At 43.0% G+C, this 15,544-nt stretch overlaps 1 protein-coding gene across 1 annotated transcript in view; it reads left to right on the top strand.

Annotated features, from left to right (window-relative positions):
* Positions 1-15,544, top strand: part of met (MET proto-oncogene, receptor tyrosine kinase) — a 79,248-nt gene that overhangs the window by 30,172 nt on the left and 33,532 nt on the right. The window contains exons 3-10 of the mRNA XM_087798112.1: positions 2,663-2,866; positions 9,161-9,289; positions 9,505-9,681; positions 10,901-11,058; positions 12,829-12,943; positions 13,015-13,151; positions 13,696-13,860; positions 14,000-14,099. Coding sequence (XP_087654238.1) covers positions 2,663-2,866; positions 9,161-9,289; positions 9,505-9,681; positions 10,901-11,058; positions 12,829-12,943; positions 13,015-13,151; positions 13,696-13,860; positions 14,000-14,099 — 1,185 coding nt within the window. The remainder of the gene's footprint in view (positions 1-2,662; positions 2,867-9,160; positions 9,290-9,504; positions 9,682-10,900; positions 11,059-12,828; positions 12,944-13,014; positions 13,152-13,695; positions 13,861-13,999; positions 14,100-15,544) is intronic.

The raw sequence follows: 15,544 nt of genomic DNA, 5'->3' as shown, positions 1-15,544 counted from the left end.
TCAGTTCATGGCGTTTAAATGAACTTAAATTCTGTCTTTTCTCACGTAGATGTGTTTCTCCGCGTACAGTGAACACAAAAGAACTCCTGATTTAGTGCGACTCGATTGTTCTGCACTTCAAACACAGACTTCAGGTCAGTCGACCGGACACTCGAGTGATTTAACAGCAGCTCGACCGGGTCACGATAAAATATCACCATCGGAGAGAACAAGGCGTTCGGGCTCCGGTGTCGCGGGGGGGTCTGGAGTCAGGTCTGGAGTCGAGGGTCATCGGCCCAAAGCTGAGAAAACAACCCAATGCTCCGGTCCCGTCGGGCGACCGGGTCAAGGACCTCCGGCGCCCCCTGGATCATTAATAATTAATGAAACCTGAGGCTGTGACGGCCGCCCATGACTGAGCACCAGAGGAGGCGGATCTGAGAGTCCACTCGGTGCTGCCCGGACAAACACAGACACAACAACCTCCTCGACCCAGTGGACCCGCACATCCAAACAGCTCTTACTCCTATAGTCAGTGGAATGTGAACCGACGAGAGGGAACCCCTCGGTTTCCCATGAGATCCTGCAGTTCACAAAACTCTGATTTCAACAGTGCTTTGAGTGAAGCCTCCATTACGAGCGCTGACCGATGAAAGAGTAGCTATGAAGGCTTAAGAGGTTTTACTGTAACAACCCCCCCCCCCACCACACACACACACACACACACACACACACACACACACACACACACACACACACACACACACACACACACACACACACACACACACACACACACACACACATCCACACACGTATTAACATTCAACATGATAACGTAACAAGGAGTTTGGAGATGTTAAAAGAATGTAGACGTAGTTTGAATGAGGAGTAATACTACGAAACCTTGCTGAGTGATATTACAAAACCTTGCAGTAGTTAATATTATGAAGCATCGCAGAGTTATACTACAGAGCCTCTTGGAGTAATACTTCCAAACTTTACAGGGTATTACTACAAAACCTCAAGGATTAATACTACAAACTATAGCTGAGTAATACTACGAAGCCTCAAGGAGTAATACTACCAAACTTTACAGGGTAATACTCCAAAACCTCAAGGAGTAATACTAAAAACTGTTGCCTCGAAAAAGTAATACGACAGAGCCTCAAGGTTAATACTATGAAAAATTGCAGACTAATACAGAGAAGCCTTGCGGAGCAATACTACGAAGACTCAAGTAGAAATACTAAAAAATTGTGCAGAATAATACTACAAAGCCTAACAAAGTAATACTGCAGAGCGTCAAGGTTAATACTACGGAACCTTGTGGTGTAATACGATGAAGCCTCAGGAGTAATACTATGAATACTACCAAACTTTGTAAAATAATACTACGAAACTTTGTGGAGGAATACTACGAAGCCTTAAAAAGTAATACGACAGGGGCTTGCTGAGTATTACTACCAAGCAGTGCAGAGTAATACTTTCTTTCTTAATATATATAATTAAACATTTTGTAATACACAAAGACATGTTACAATCACAGTCATGTTTTGAAACTGGTCCAACTTATGTTTTTTTAAGGCGTACAACATGTTGTTGAACCCGTTTGTTTGTAAAATAAAAATGTAAAAATAAAGATACAAACAATCAGAGTAACTCAAATTAGAATGAAAATATACCAATTCCAATTATTAAAAAAGAAAAATCCTAATTTTTACATAATTAAAATGAATGAAAATGAAAATATGTATATTTATTTATTTTAAAGCAGCTCTGGGCCGTTTTGTGTACCTTAATATTTTTGTAATAACTAGTGATGACACATCAACTTAAAACTAGTTGAATGACTCATATTCCGTGAATTGAGGTGTTTTGTGTGATTTTTATTTTCACTGTATCGCTTTAAAAACCCTTTGTTTTCTGTGAGATTTTAAAGAAAGAATAACATTTAATCAGGTGAATTTATTTTTCGTTAATTCAACATGAGTTTGTTTCACAGCTATTTTCAGTAACATTTGCAGACAAAAGTTCAATAGACAAAAATAATTTTCTGATTAAAATGATTTCCTTTTACAGCTATATAAAAATAACTAAACTAACTGAAAATGTAAAAAAAAAAAGAAAAAAGTTTACGAATATTACGTTTTTTTATTATAGAAAGATAAAGCATAATAATATTTGTATTCGATGGTTTCAAACCACTACTTACTAAAAGGACACTTTTGAATTATACTTCCATTACATTTGTTTATTGCAACACAGGTTTTCTGGGTCTTAGTTATAGAATCCTGTAAGTTCAACAAAGAAATGTGATGATTTTCACATCATTTATTATTAAATATTTCTTTCTTTTTAATTTCACTGTCAATTATACAAGTTTTAAATCTTAACATTTTTATAATATTTAGTTCACAGTGTGTTGTTGACATCTATCACAACACTTATTAAACAGGAATTTTATTGCTCAAGAGTTTCATCGACTGTTTGGCGAAAAATAAAACTGTATAACTTTGTTTCAACGAGATTTATTTCTTCAAGACCTTGTGTTGACGGCGGCACAAGCAAAGAAAACCCTCCATATCTATAGATTCTCGGAGGGTTTTAAATGAAGACCATGTGTGAACCTGAAGTTTCTGTTCTTCTGTCCGACTCACTGGCGCTCTCGCCTCTGTTGCAGAGTTCCTCCGACGAATGCGACCCGCACGAGGGGATCCATCAGGGGAAGGAAGGGAAGTACCGCCTGCAGGTGACCCAGTTCGTCCAGAGGCTGGAGTTCTGGCAGAAGGAACTGACCAACACTCTGGTCACCTCCATAACCGTGGTGCCGGTGAACGGACGATCCGTGGCGTACCTCGGCACGGCAGACGGACGCCTCATACAGGTAATAACCTCCCTAACCTAAACTAGTTTGACTTCATCAACGTGAGAAAATAAAACACCTCTGAGTGACTGACGTCACCTCTTCAAGCTACGATGCTAATGTAGCCGATGAACCTCGAAACATGAGGTTTTATACGAGCTAAGAGAAAGTGTACGAAGTGATTTGAATGTTTTTTCTCTGCACGTCTTTGACCCTCATTTTCATGTATTTTGTGGTTCAATGTTTTGCTGATTTATTTATTTTTGGTTTCACAGTGAATTTGCACCATTTTTGTCTTATTTCCTTTTTAGAGAATGTCATAAGGGATAAAAGAAGAGATAGATGGAGGGATAGATGGAGGGTTGGATGAATAGATGGATGGATGGATGGAGAGAGGGATGGATGGAGTTGTAGATTGAGTTATAGATGACAGGGATGGAAGGAGAGGTGGGTGGATGGATGGATGGATGGATGGATGGATGGATGGATGGATGGATGGATGGATGGATGGATGGATGGAGGGATGGATGGATGGATGGAGGGATGGATGATTGGATAGAGTTATAGATAGAGGGATAGAAGGAGAGATGGATGGATGAATATATGGATGGACTAATATATGGATGGATGGAGGAATGGATAGAGGGATGAATAGATGGATGGATGGATTGATGACTAGATGGATGGATGGATGGAGGCATAGATAGAGGGTTGGATGGACGGATGGAAAGAGAGATGGATGGATGGATGAATATATGGAAAGATGGAGGGATATATATGTGGATGGATCGCAGATGGAGGGATAAAGGGATGGATGATGAATGAGAAAAAACAATGACAGTAAACACATACTTGTAGGTTAATAAAATAACACATCATTATAAATAAATTATTAATTAGTTAAGTGCAGACTTGTGCAGGACAGACTGTAGTCCACGTATGTCCCTGTTTTTACGAGTTTTCATCATCATTTTGTTTGTTCTTTAAGGATTTTCAAAGTAAAAGCATGACTTTCAACACCAAATGCTGCTTTTTTTTTAAACACATGGACTTTGAAAGTGAAAATCAACAGCTCTGATTTCCCACAATTCCTTTCTCCGTTGGAGTCGCGAGCGCAGCTGTTGCGGAGTGAAGTTCAGAAAGAGTCGCATCATCTGCTGCGAGTAAACACCGTCGGACACGTCGAGTTCCCTTCACTTGTTTACGAAACCCCGGAACGAAAAGCCTCGCAGGAGGAGGAGGAGAAGAAAAAAGAAGTGACAGCTGCACTGACGAAGGGAGAGATGTTGGTGAAAAAAGGGGCTTACGAGGCGAGCGGCGCGTTAATGGTGAACGGCGAGCTGCGTTGACACGTTCACTCGCACGGCATCTTCTGCACGCCGAGAATCTGCTGCAGCTGTTGCTGCCCCCCGACCCCCGACCCCCACACCCCCTGCTCCCAGACCACTCTTTATTCCTGCCGTTTTATACGACCTAAAGTCGAGAAGGTTCGTCCAGTTCCGAGGCGCCCGGCTGTTCTGGCGGCGAGCGAGTAAACATCACGTCGAGCCGCTGACAAATGATGACACGTTAACAAGCTGTTGCTCACCATCAACTTACAGTCGCGTCTTACTGAGTCCTGCACCGTTTACCTGCTCCGGGTCCCAGTGGAAGGTCTTCCAGCCGAGACCACGTTTGCTGCAGGACCCCGGGGGTCTCACGCTGACCCTGGGGTCACCAGAGGTCAACTCTAGGCTAAAGCATGTTCTGTCTTTCAGAAATTTTTTTCTAAACCCTATTTGACTCATTTATGTTATATTTTTGTTGTTTAATGTTTAATGGATTTTTTTCTGTGGTTTCACTGTGAATTTGAGCCACTTTTGTCTAATTTAATTAACAATATTATTGAATAAAATCCATTGATAATAACATATAATAAGAACGTTGTCAATGATAACACTGGACGTGATGATCATGAGGATCTTTGCTCCTCAACCATCTGACGCTGAACAAAGATGGAGTCTGTCGCTCATAAAAACTACAATAAATGGCAGAATATCGTGTCGCGGGGAAAACAGAGACGAACTTAAGTGACTTAAAAGATGAAAATGCTGTTGTGTGGGTTTACTCCGGACACTCCGGTTTCCTCCCACAGTCCAAAAACATACAGAGGTTAATTGAGAACTTTGGGGAAATTGTCCGTAGGTATGAGTGTGTGTGTGAATGGTTGTCTGTCTTTGTGTGTCCTGAGACAGACTGGCGTCCTGTCCAGGGTGTCCCCTGCCTCTCGCCCTATGATACTGGGATAGACTCCAGTCTCCCCACGACCCCCACAAGGGATAAAGCGGTAGAAAATGAAATCAATTTTTTTTTTATTTTCATTATTTTTGTCTATAAAAACATGTTGAACTCATGTTGTGTCGCTCGCTCCTGAATTGTACACAAGTTTCTCTTCACTTACGTCTGAAGTACTTGTTGGCTCGGGAAGGTTTAGGCAGAAACATAAAGGCTAGTTTTAATCAAATATTTTTGTGTAAAATGAAAGAAGATAGAAGACCTTTTTATTTTTATTCTGGGGTCCCGGACGACTCGGTATCAACCCCTACTGGTTCCAAACTGGTACTTTTGAAACCATTAATTGATATAATGTCTTATAGTACTTTAAGAATGGAATACACAAAAAAAATTCCAATAGTGAGTTTTTCTAATAGAATCTTAATATTAAAAATAAATATCCTGTCTAAGCTTTAAACCGGTTTCTGTTGTATTTGTCTTTTTATGTCAATATTATTCTGAGGATAAATTGTGCTTCTGACAGAATTACTTGATTGTATTTGAGAGAATCAGTTTGAATTTTCTTTTTTAGCCCCAGGGAGTCAAACTCAACCACACGAGGGTCCAAACTCTTTGAGCACTTCTTGATCGTGGGCCAAAGAAATTTGGCATCTACCGAAATGTCATCCAGTATTACTGTCAAGCTCAGTTTTACTGTTAGTCTGTGTATACTTGTTGACGTCGAGCATCTCTGCTTCTTATCTCGTCCTAAACACAGGCAACTTTGTAGGTCTCAATATCAAGATGTATCTACTTTGACTTTGAAGCCACCATCAAGTTGTCCACATCAAATGACTTGTCTGTAAGAATGTCTGTAGTTTTACAAATATTGAATGAAGGGAAAATGAAACTGAGACGCGACAGTAGCATTGCTTTGGTTTCCAGTTTCATCAACACTGGTCAGTATCGACACGCGTGTGTCAACATCATGTGACCATGTTGGAACTACAGATACAGTTGGAACTACAGATACAGTTGGAACTACAGGTACAGTTGGAACTACAGATACAGTTGGAACTATAGATACAGTTGGAACTAAAGATACAGTTGGAACTACAGGTACAGTTGGAACTACAGATACAGTTGGAACTATAGATACAGTTGGAACTAAAGATACAGTTGGACCAGTTGGAACTACAGATACAGTTGGAACTACAGGTACAGTTGGAACTACAGATACAGTTGAAACTATAGATACAGTTGGAACTAAAGATACAGTTGGAACTAAAGATACAGTTGGAACTACAGATACAGTTGGAACTATAGATACAGTTGGAACTACAGATACAGTTGAAACTATAGATACAGTTGGAACTAAAGATACAGTTGGAACTACAGATACAGTTGGAACTACAGATACAGTTGGAACTACAGATACAGTTGAAACTACAGATACAGTTAGAATTACAGATACAGTTGGACTTACAGATACAGTTGGAACTATAGATACAGTTGAAACTACAGATACAGTTGGAACTATAGATACAGTTGAAACTACAGATACAGTTGGAACTACAGACACAGTTGGAACTACAGATACAGTTGGAACTATAGATACAGTTGAAACTACAGACACAGTTGGAACTACAGATACAGTTGGAACTATAGATACAGTTGAAACTACAGATACAGTTGGAACTACAGATACAGTTGGAACTACAGATACAGTTGGAACTACAGATATAGTTGGAACTACAGATACAGTTGAAACTACAGATACAGTTGGAACTATAGATACAGTTGAAACTACAGATACAGTTGGAACTATAGATACAGTTGAAACTACAGATACAGTTGGAACTACAGATACAGTTGGAACTATAGATACAGTTGAAACTACAGACACAGTTGGAACTACAGATACAGTTGGAACTATAGATACAGTTGAAACTACAGATACAGTTGGAACTACAGATACAGTTGGAACTACAGATACAGTTGGAACTACAGATATAGTTGGAACTACAGATACAGTTGAAACTACAGATACAGTTGGAACTATAGATACAGTTGAAACTACAGATACAGTTGGAACTACAGATACAGTTGGAACTACAGATACAGTTGGAACTATAGATACAGTTGAAACTACAGATACAGTTGGAACTACAGATACAGTTGAAACTACAGATATAGTTGGAACTACAGATACAGTTGAAACTACAGATACAGTTGGAACTATAGATACAGTTGAAACTACAGATACAGTTGGAACTACAGATACAGTTGGAACTACAGATACAGTTGAAACTACAGATATAGTTGGAACTACAGATACAGTTGAAACTACAGATACAGTTGGAACTATAGATACAGTTGAAACTACAGATACAGTTGGAACTACAGATACAGTTGGAACTACAGATACAGTTGGAACTACAGATACAGTTGGAACTATAGATACAGTTGAAACTACAGACACAGTTGGAACTACAGATACAGTTGGAACTACAGATACAGTTGGAACTACAGATACAGTTGGAACTACAGATACAGCTGGAACTACATATACAGTTGGAACTACAGACACAGTTGGAACTACAGATACAGTTGGACCAGTTGGACCGAGCACGTCCGCTCATCGTTAACACGATCAAAAGAACTTGACAAATGTTCAGGTTTCCTGGTGCGCTCACAGTCGTGTCGTAGAAGATGAATCGGCCGTTCTGTTGCCTGCGTTGAACCCTCGCTCAGGAAGCCTCGGCGTGTGGGAATCGCACCAGAGACCGGTGTTTATAGCCCTGCATCTTGCGAACTGCTTAACACGATAAGCTGTCATTTACGCCGCCATTACCTCCGGAGAGAGGCTCGTTGTGGACGAACGTCGAAGCTCAAACGCCGCAGACAAGGCCTCTCAGTGAAGGAAGCCACAGCGAGCACGTCGCCGTCGCACAATTAGATTACCTTTTGAGTCGCACAATCGAGCGTTGATAAGAGACGTGGCAGTTGTCCCTGTTTGCACTTGTGTGCGCGCACAAGTGCATGTGTGTGATACTGTATTTGTGTTTGCACAATGCTGAGCTTTGTGCTGAGCTTCATCCCGCCAGTGAGAGAACTGTAAAGAAGTGTGTGTGTGTGTGTGTGCGTGTGCGTGTGCATTCTTGGGTGTGGATATTACAGATAATTATATAGTCATTACTATATTTTGCCGGCTTGCAAAAATGCCTTTTTTTGAATGATTCTTCGTCTTTTTTTCTTTTATAACAAATGTGTTATTTCAAAAAAATCTTTTTATATTTATCGTAGCAATAACATTGAATTTTCATACGTAATTCAAACATTTTTGTCGAGTTATTTTCACACCATTATCTTTGCGTTAAGGATCAATGTGTAGACTTGTGTGCGTGTCTGAGAAAAAGGTGTGTTGCTGTCAGAGCGTGTTTTTGTACTCGATATTTGCATATTCACGTCTTTCTTTGAACAAACAAGACGCTCAGGTTTTTTTCCCTACGCTCGAGCATCATCTCACAAAAACGGCCCATTTTCGACAAAAAAATTTGCTTAATACAATTGGCAATAAATAAATAAATAATAATTGAATCAATTGTGGCCCGGAAGCCAAAAACAAATGTGTTTCTGGCATCCCTTGTGTTATGTCAGTGTCAGGGCAAGCGTTTGTTTCCAACCCTGAGACAACACGAGGGTTAAAAATATAAATTATAAATACATGGAATATATAGCGACACTGTGGAATGAGCTTCACTGAGTAATGAACTCAGTACAGGAGCCGTTTAAAAGAATCATTTTCTCAATAACCTCATCAAATGACAAGACAGAAGTCTCTCCAGGGATCCATAACCATGAGCGGCTCGTACCGGGAGACATTACTTTGGCTTGTTTTCCTTCTCAGTCGTGCAGTCTTGGCTCAGGCTCCGCCGTGTTGTTGATGCTGCCGAGGTTCTTCCTCCGGGGCAGATGCAGTTTCAACACGTTCCAATACATCTCTAGATATTTGACGGAACATCTGCGAAGCCTCGATAACAGATTCAATTGTTCCCGCAGGTGCTGTTCTCCAGGTTCGCCACGCCCCATTCCGACCTGCGCCTGGACCCGGGTCCGGTGTCGTCGGCCGTGCCACTGCTGGACGGCGACCCGTCGGGGGGATCCCTCCTGGTCGCGACGGGGAACAAGGTGAGTGGTTCTGGCTCCGGATGGCGTTTTGTGATTCATGTCTCGAGTGGAGAAAGAGGCAAAAGTAGACGGAGATTAATGTTCCTCAGGGTTCTGCTTCAGGGTTCTTCACGCATCTGTTCCAAGGAAGCTTCAGAGAACCGAGACTTGACTAATTTACCATTGAAAAAAGTCTTTATGAAACTGTCATTAAAGTGTTTCGTTCGTGTCTCTAGATCACCAAGGTCCCGCTCATCGGTCCCGGTTGTGGTCAGCTGACCTCGTGCACTTCCTGCCTGCTGTCGGCGCGAGTGACGGAGTGCGGCTGGTGCGACGGCCGCTGCACGAGGGCGAACCAGTGCCCGCCGTCCTCGGGGTGGACCCAAGACTACTGCACACCCGTCATCCACAAGGTAAAGAAGTCCCTTTTTTTGTCGTTTCCATCCATTTTTTAACTGCTTATTCCATTATGGAGGCGGAGTCTATCCCAGTATCATAGGGCGAGAGGCAGGGGACACCCTGGACAGGACATCAGTCTGTCTCAGGACACACAAAGACAGACAACCATTCACACACACACTCATACCTACGAAAAACTTCTCCAAGTTCTCAATCAACCTCTGTATGTTTTTGGACTGTGGGAGGAAACCGGAGTGTCCAGAGTAAACCCATTCAAAAGCATTTTCATCTTTTAAGTCACTTAAGTTCGGCTCCGTTTCCCCCGCGACACGATATTCTGCCATTTATTGTAGTTCTTATGAGCGACAGACTCCATTTTTGTTCAGCGTCAGATGGTTGAGGAGCAAAGATCATCATCATCATCACGTCCAGTGTTATCATTGACAATGTTCTTATTATATGTTTATTACCAATGGATTTTATTTATTCAATAATATTGTAAATTAAATGAGACAAAAGTGTCTCAAATACATTAAAAAAAAATCCATTAAACATTAAACCACAAAAATCTCAAAAGTCAAACGAGGTTTTAGAAAAAAAACTTCTGAAAGACAGAACGTGCTTTAGCCTAGAGTTTGACCTCTCGTGACCCCAGGGTCAGCGTGAGACCCCCGAGGTCCTGCAGCAAATATCGTCTTGGTATGAAGACGTCCCTCCGGACCTGGAAGCGAACCCGCAACCTTCTTGCCGCAGGCGACTGCATAGACGACCAATAGCTAGAGTTGTTGCTTCGTAGCTGAAAAAACTACTACATGAATTCAATGTTAATTTATGGCCTGAATACGTTTCTGAAGACCCTGTTGTGAACTCACTGCATTATATTTCTTTATACTACTTTAATGGAGTGAGTCACTCATGCTGCACGAGCCTGTGCTGGTATCTAATACACGTGTAAACACACTTCTTCTTCTGGAGCTGTCAGAGTGTGGAAAAAGCTGTATGTCAAAACAGCCAAACGTCTCCTAAGGGCTTTAATTTTTTTCCTTCCCTTTGTCACTATTAATCCCGAAGAAGAGCTGTAAAAACAGACGTGTGAATTCAAGACGAGTGAAACCACAACATTTTGCGAAGTCATAACATCTTCACGTCTCGTTTAGCGTCGTGAAAAAAATAAAGCTGTCTTGAACAAGTGTGTTATTAACGTGACGATTTGACCTCTTGCTTTTTTTTTAGGTCTGGCCGTTATCTGGACCCATCAAAGGTTCCACCACTGTCACCATCTGCGGCAACAACTTGGGCTTCGACAAGACGAGGAACTTCAAGTCCTCCATGGTGACGGTGGAGGTGGACGGAGTGCCGTGCAAACTCTACAGACAAGACAATTTTAACAGGTTTGAAACTAGTTTTTATCTTGGACTTTTAGGATTGCATTTTTCTAGATGTTCCGTTTGTAATGGAGGAGACCTCTGTATCAGGTTGAGGGGTCTATCTCTGGTAACACATTTTGTTGTTGTTACCAAAACTGCTAACAGTCTACAGACACAAAACACAAAATTGAAACGCCCTCAGAGAAGAAGATCATGCTGGTTTTGGAAGTGAAAAACCCAAAAGGCAAGGCTGAATATACCAGTTAGTCTATGTTACTACTATCTTCTCGTCTGGACTATTGCAACAGTTTGTTCTCGGGTCTCAACAAGAAGGATGTGTCTCGTCTGCAGTTCATACAAAACTCTGCAGCCAGAATTCTGAGCCGCTCTAGTAGAAGAACTCACATTTCTCCTTCAAACTCTTCACTGGCTGCCAGTTTCTTTCAGGATCATTTTAAAATTCTGGTTCTTACTTTCAGATCTATTCATGGTCAGACCTTCCATCAGTGATCTGATCCAGACTTACACCCCAGCTCGGGCTCTGAGGTCTGTGGATCAGAATCTACTGATGGTTCCTGAACTTCCGGACCAGAGGAGAGAAATCCTTCCAGAATGTTGCTCCTAAGCTTTGGAACCATCTCTGTGTTTGATGATCTACTGACTCCTTCAAGAAACATCTTAAGACACTTTTATTCGTGCTTTTCCTTGATTTTCTGAGGCTCCTGTGTTGTTCTCGAGGTTGTCTTGATCTTTTTAGTATATACTTTATTGAATATTGTTTTGATTGTTTAAGCGCTTTGTGACCGTGGTCTGGAAAGGCGCTCTACACATATAAATTACTTACTTACTTATCATCCATGGTTTGCCACCAAGCTGGTCACTAGCAACCAAGCAAGTCTGGTAGAGTGTTTGTAATTTCTCATTAAGGTTTAGAACAGCAGCTCAGTTATCCAAGAGGGACTCAAAGTAGAGCCGCTGTTCGAGATGTCAGATTAGGTGGCAAGTTGTTAGCATGCCTTAACTCGCTGTAGATGTTTTATGGCATGTTCCACTGGAAAATGGTCGACCATGTACTCCGGCTCATCCTGGGAATGCCTTGTATTCCCTATGAAACGATGAATGAGGTTTTTGGGGGTGAGGGAAGTCTGGTCCCCTTTGCTACTACCCCGGACCCTCAGCCTGGCTAAGCGGTAGAAAGGTGGATGGTATTATTGCCAAAAATAGCCTGGCGGTCATTTTGTTTTATGCATTCCTGCTTTTTGTTGACCTGCGACGTCAGTTAACCAACTCAATATATTGTTGAGGGTCCAAAGGTATTCTAGATTTAGGATTTGTCGCCTGATGAGAACCTTCCAACTGTGCGGTCAAGTTATCAATGGCAAGCGACGGATTCAGAGACTAATACAGTTGACGCCGATCACTGTATCTTCCCAAAGACCACTTACAAGACACAGTGGGTGTTGTGAAGCGTGTTTACGAGATAAAGGGTCTTACGTCGGCGTCCAATAGTGGACGCTTGTTGTGTTCGTGGAAGAATGTTAAGAAGCTCCGAGCAGCCCCCCCACCCCTGACCACGCTCAACACATGACTCCCCTTACTAGAAAATTGCTGGGAAAAAATGGCCACTCGCTCCCTTTTCCGACGCGACTCCCACTTAAACGGCCCCTTTCCCCACAAATAACCTCTTCATGAGTGAAGCGGGAGAATTTAAAAACACCTCCTGCTATAGATTGACTCTTTGTGTGTCTTCCTCCAGACGGATCATTGAATTATGTTCTTTTTTTTTCTGTGTAGCTGGACTGAAATCCAGTGTTCGCCAGTGTTTAGTGGGAACTTCACCCCATCAGGACACGTGGTGAAGCTGAGCAGTGGAAACAGAGTCGCTCAGATCGATGGATTCTCGTTCGTGGTAAGATCAAAGTGGCGAGAAGAAGAAGAAAATAAAAGTGACTCACCAGTGGCTCGCTTCGTTTTTTGCAGGACCCGGTGATTCATCAAATCTTTCCGACATTCGGGCCTAAATCTGGAAACACCATGCTGACCATCAGAGGAGCGTTCCTGGACACTGGCAAGAAACAGGAAGTCACAGTTGGGAAACTGCCGTGCAAAATCCAGAGGTTTGTATTCCAATTTAGAGATAAAGATGTTTTACTCTAACAAACCAAATGCCTTGAAGAATGCAAAATACAATTTTTCAAGATTTCACTCTATTGATGAAGGGATCATGAGTTGAATGAAAAACACGTAAAAAGTTAAGCCGCCTAAAAGGGTTTTTCTTGTCCAAAAATGAGAAAGTTCTCAATTTTCTGTTGAAACGGTTGAGGATATATGAGCCTTTATTTTTAAGATGTCAATGAGATAGCTCTCAGCCCCAGCCTGTTGTCACTTTATCAGATGTAAGCCCTGCTCTGTAGCATTATGGGAGAGACCACCACTGGTCTTTGTCTTCGTCAAGGGTCTCCAACCATTTTGCCACTGATATTTGCAATATTTAAAAGGTGATTCATCTCCTGTATAGTTCAAGGCGCCATCACTGGTCCATGCAGGCACAGCGTTGGTGACCCGGGTCTATAAATGTGCATCATACGAAAATGAAGTCATGAAATATCTCAAGGTCGTGTTGCAGAAAGTCTGTGTTTAACATTTGTTTCCCGTCACTAGCTTGACCTCCACCATGCTGACCTGCAAGGTTCCGCCAAACACTTTCCCCTCCGAGCAACCGGTCAAGCTGACCATCGACTCTGTGGAGCGCGTCGCTCCCACCATGTTCACCTACAACCAGGACCCCATCATCAACAGTATCCAGCCGTCTCGCTCCTTCATCAGGTTCCTTTCATCCCTTTTCTTCTCCTTTAATACGTCATTTTAGAAGGTTTGACTGGGCGAGTGCGTCCGGGCGAAGATGCTAACGGGCGTCTTGCTCTACTATGACCACGCTCTGACGTCTATCCTTGTTTCACTCCAGCGGTGGCTGCACGATTTCGGCACATGGCTTCTTCCTGCAGTCGGGACTTCAACCTCAGATGGTCCTCACCACTGGCCCGGACTCCGAGGTCTTCCATGTGGTGAGTACAGATGCGTGTCATGGTTCGCGGTACGCTAGGTGCAGGAGTCAAAGCTCTCGATGCTAAGTCATTCGGGAGAGACTCTGTGTAGAAATGCTGCTGGGCTTACAAGAGTTTATTTGCGAAATTGGTTCAGGCTTCTTGTTTGGACGCCTTCAGATCACCTTTCGTGTAACCGGGAGCAACCCGGAGCATGTCCATGCTGGAGATATTGACCAGATGTATTAGTGTATTTTTCTATAAGGAAAGGTTTATTTTATTTTGATTGAATTTAAAATGTGTGTTTTATTTTATTTTCTTTACACATAGAGTTTGATTTTCTTATTCCAATAATTGAAAAAAAAAGTTTTGAATTCGATATTTTTGACCGAAGCGACCGTAGCGACCGTAGCGACTGAAGCGACCGTAGCGACCGTAGCGTAGCGACTGAAGCGACCGTAGCGACCGTAGCGTAGCGACTGAAGCGACCGTAGCGAGCGTAGCGACTGAAGCGACCGTAGCGACCGTAGCGACCGAAGCGACCGTAGCGACTGAAGCGACTGAAACGACCGAAGCGACCGAAGCGACCGTAGCGACCGTAGCGTAGCGACTGAAGCGACCGTAGCGACCGTAGCGACCGTAGCGACTGAAGCGACCGTAGCGACTGAAGCGACCGTAGCGACCGTAGCGACCGTAGCGACCGAAGCGACCGTAGCGACTGAAGCGACTGAAACGACCGAAGCGACCGAAGCGACCGTAGCGACCGAAGCGACTGTAGTGACTGAAGCTACTGAAGCGACTGAAGCGACTGAAGCGACTGAAACGACCGAAGCGACCGAAGCGACTGAAGCGACTGTAGCAACTGAAGCGACTGAAGCGACTGTAGTGACTGTAGCGACTGAAGCGACTGAAGTGACCGAAGCGACTGAAGTGACCGAAGCGACTGAAGCGACCGAAGCGACCGTAGCGACTGAAGCGACTGTAGCAACTGAAGCAACTGAAGCGACTGTAGTGACTGTAGCGACTGAAGCGACTGAAGTGACCGAAGCGACCGAAGCGACCGAAGCGACCGTAGCGACTGAAGCGACTGTAGCAACTGAAGCAACTGAAGCGACTGTAGTGACTGTAGCGACTGAAGTGACCGAAGCGACTGAAGCAACTGAAGTGACCGAAGCGACTGAAGCGACAGCTCAGATCCATCAACAAACAGGTGTATCTCACTCTCCCGGAGTGAACGTTTCCAGGTCACACGAACACACGCCTCATGCGTCGGCCATGCTTTCCCCGAAGGCGCCGCAGGACAAGAAGCTCTTAAAAAACTTCATCCGTCATCCTGATGCCACTGCAGGTTCAGCTCCGACATAAAAACCCCCTCATTTGTCATCACGTGGAAGAAATAATGCCAAGGTTTCTCTGACTGACAGACGAACACGTTTGAACACACACTCCACGAGGCTGGTGGTTGA

This window comes from Callionymus lyra, chromosome 8, assembly GCF_982586985.1.
Source record: "Callionymus lyra chromosome 8, fCalLyr1.hap1.1, whole genome shotgun sequence".
Lineage (NCBI taxonomy): Eukaryota > Metazoa > Chordata > Actinopteri > Syngnathiformes > Callionymidae > Callionymus > Callionymus lyra.
The sequence above is the reverse complement of the archived record's forward strand: the minus strand, read 5'-3'. Positions and strand labels throughout refer to the sequence as shown.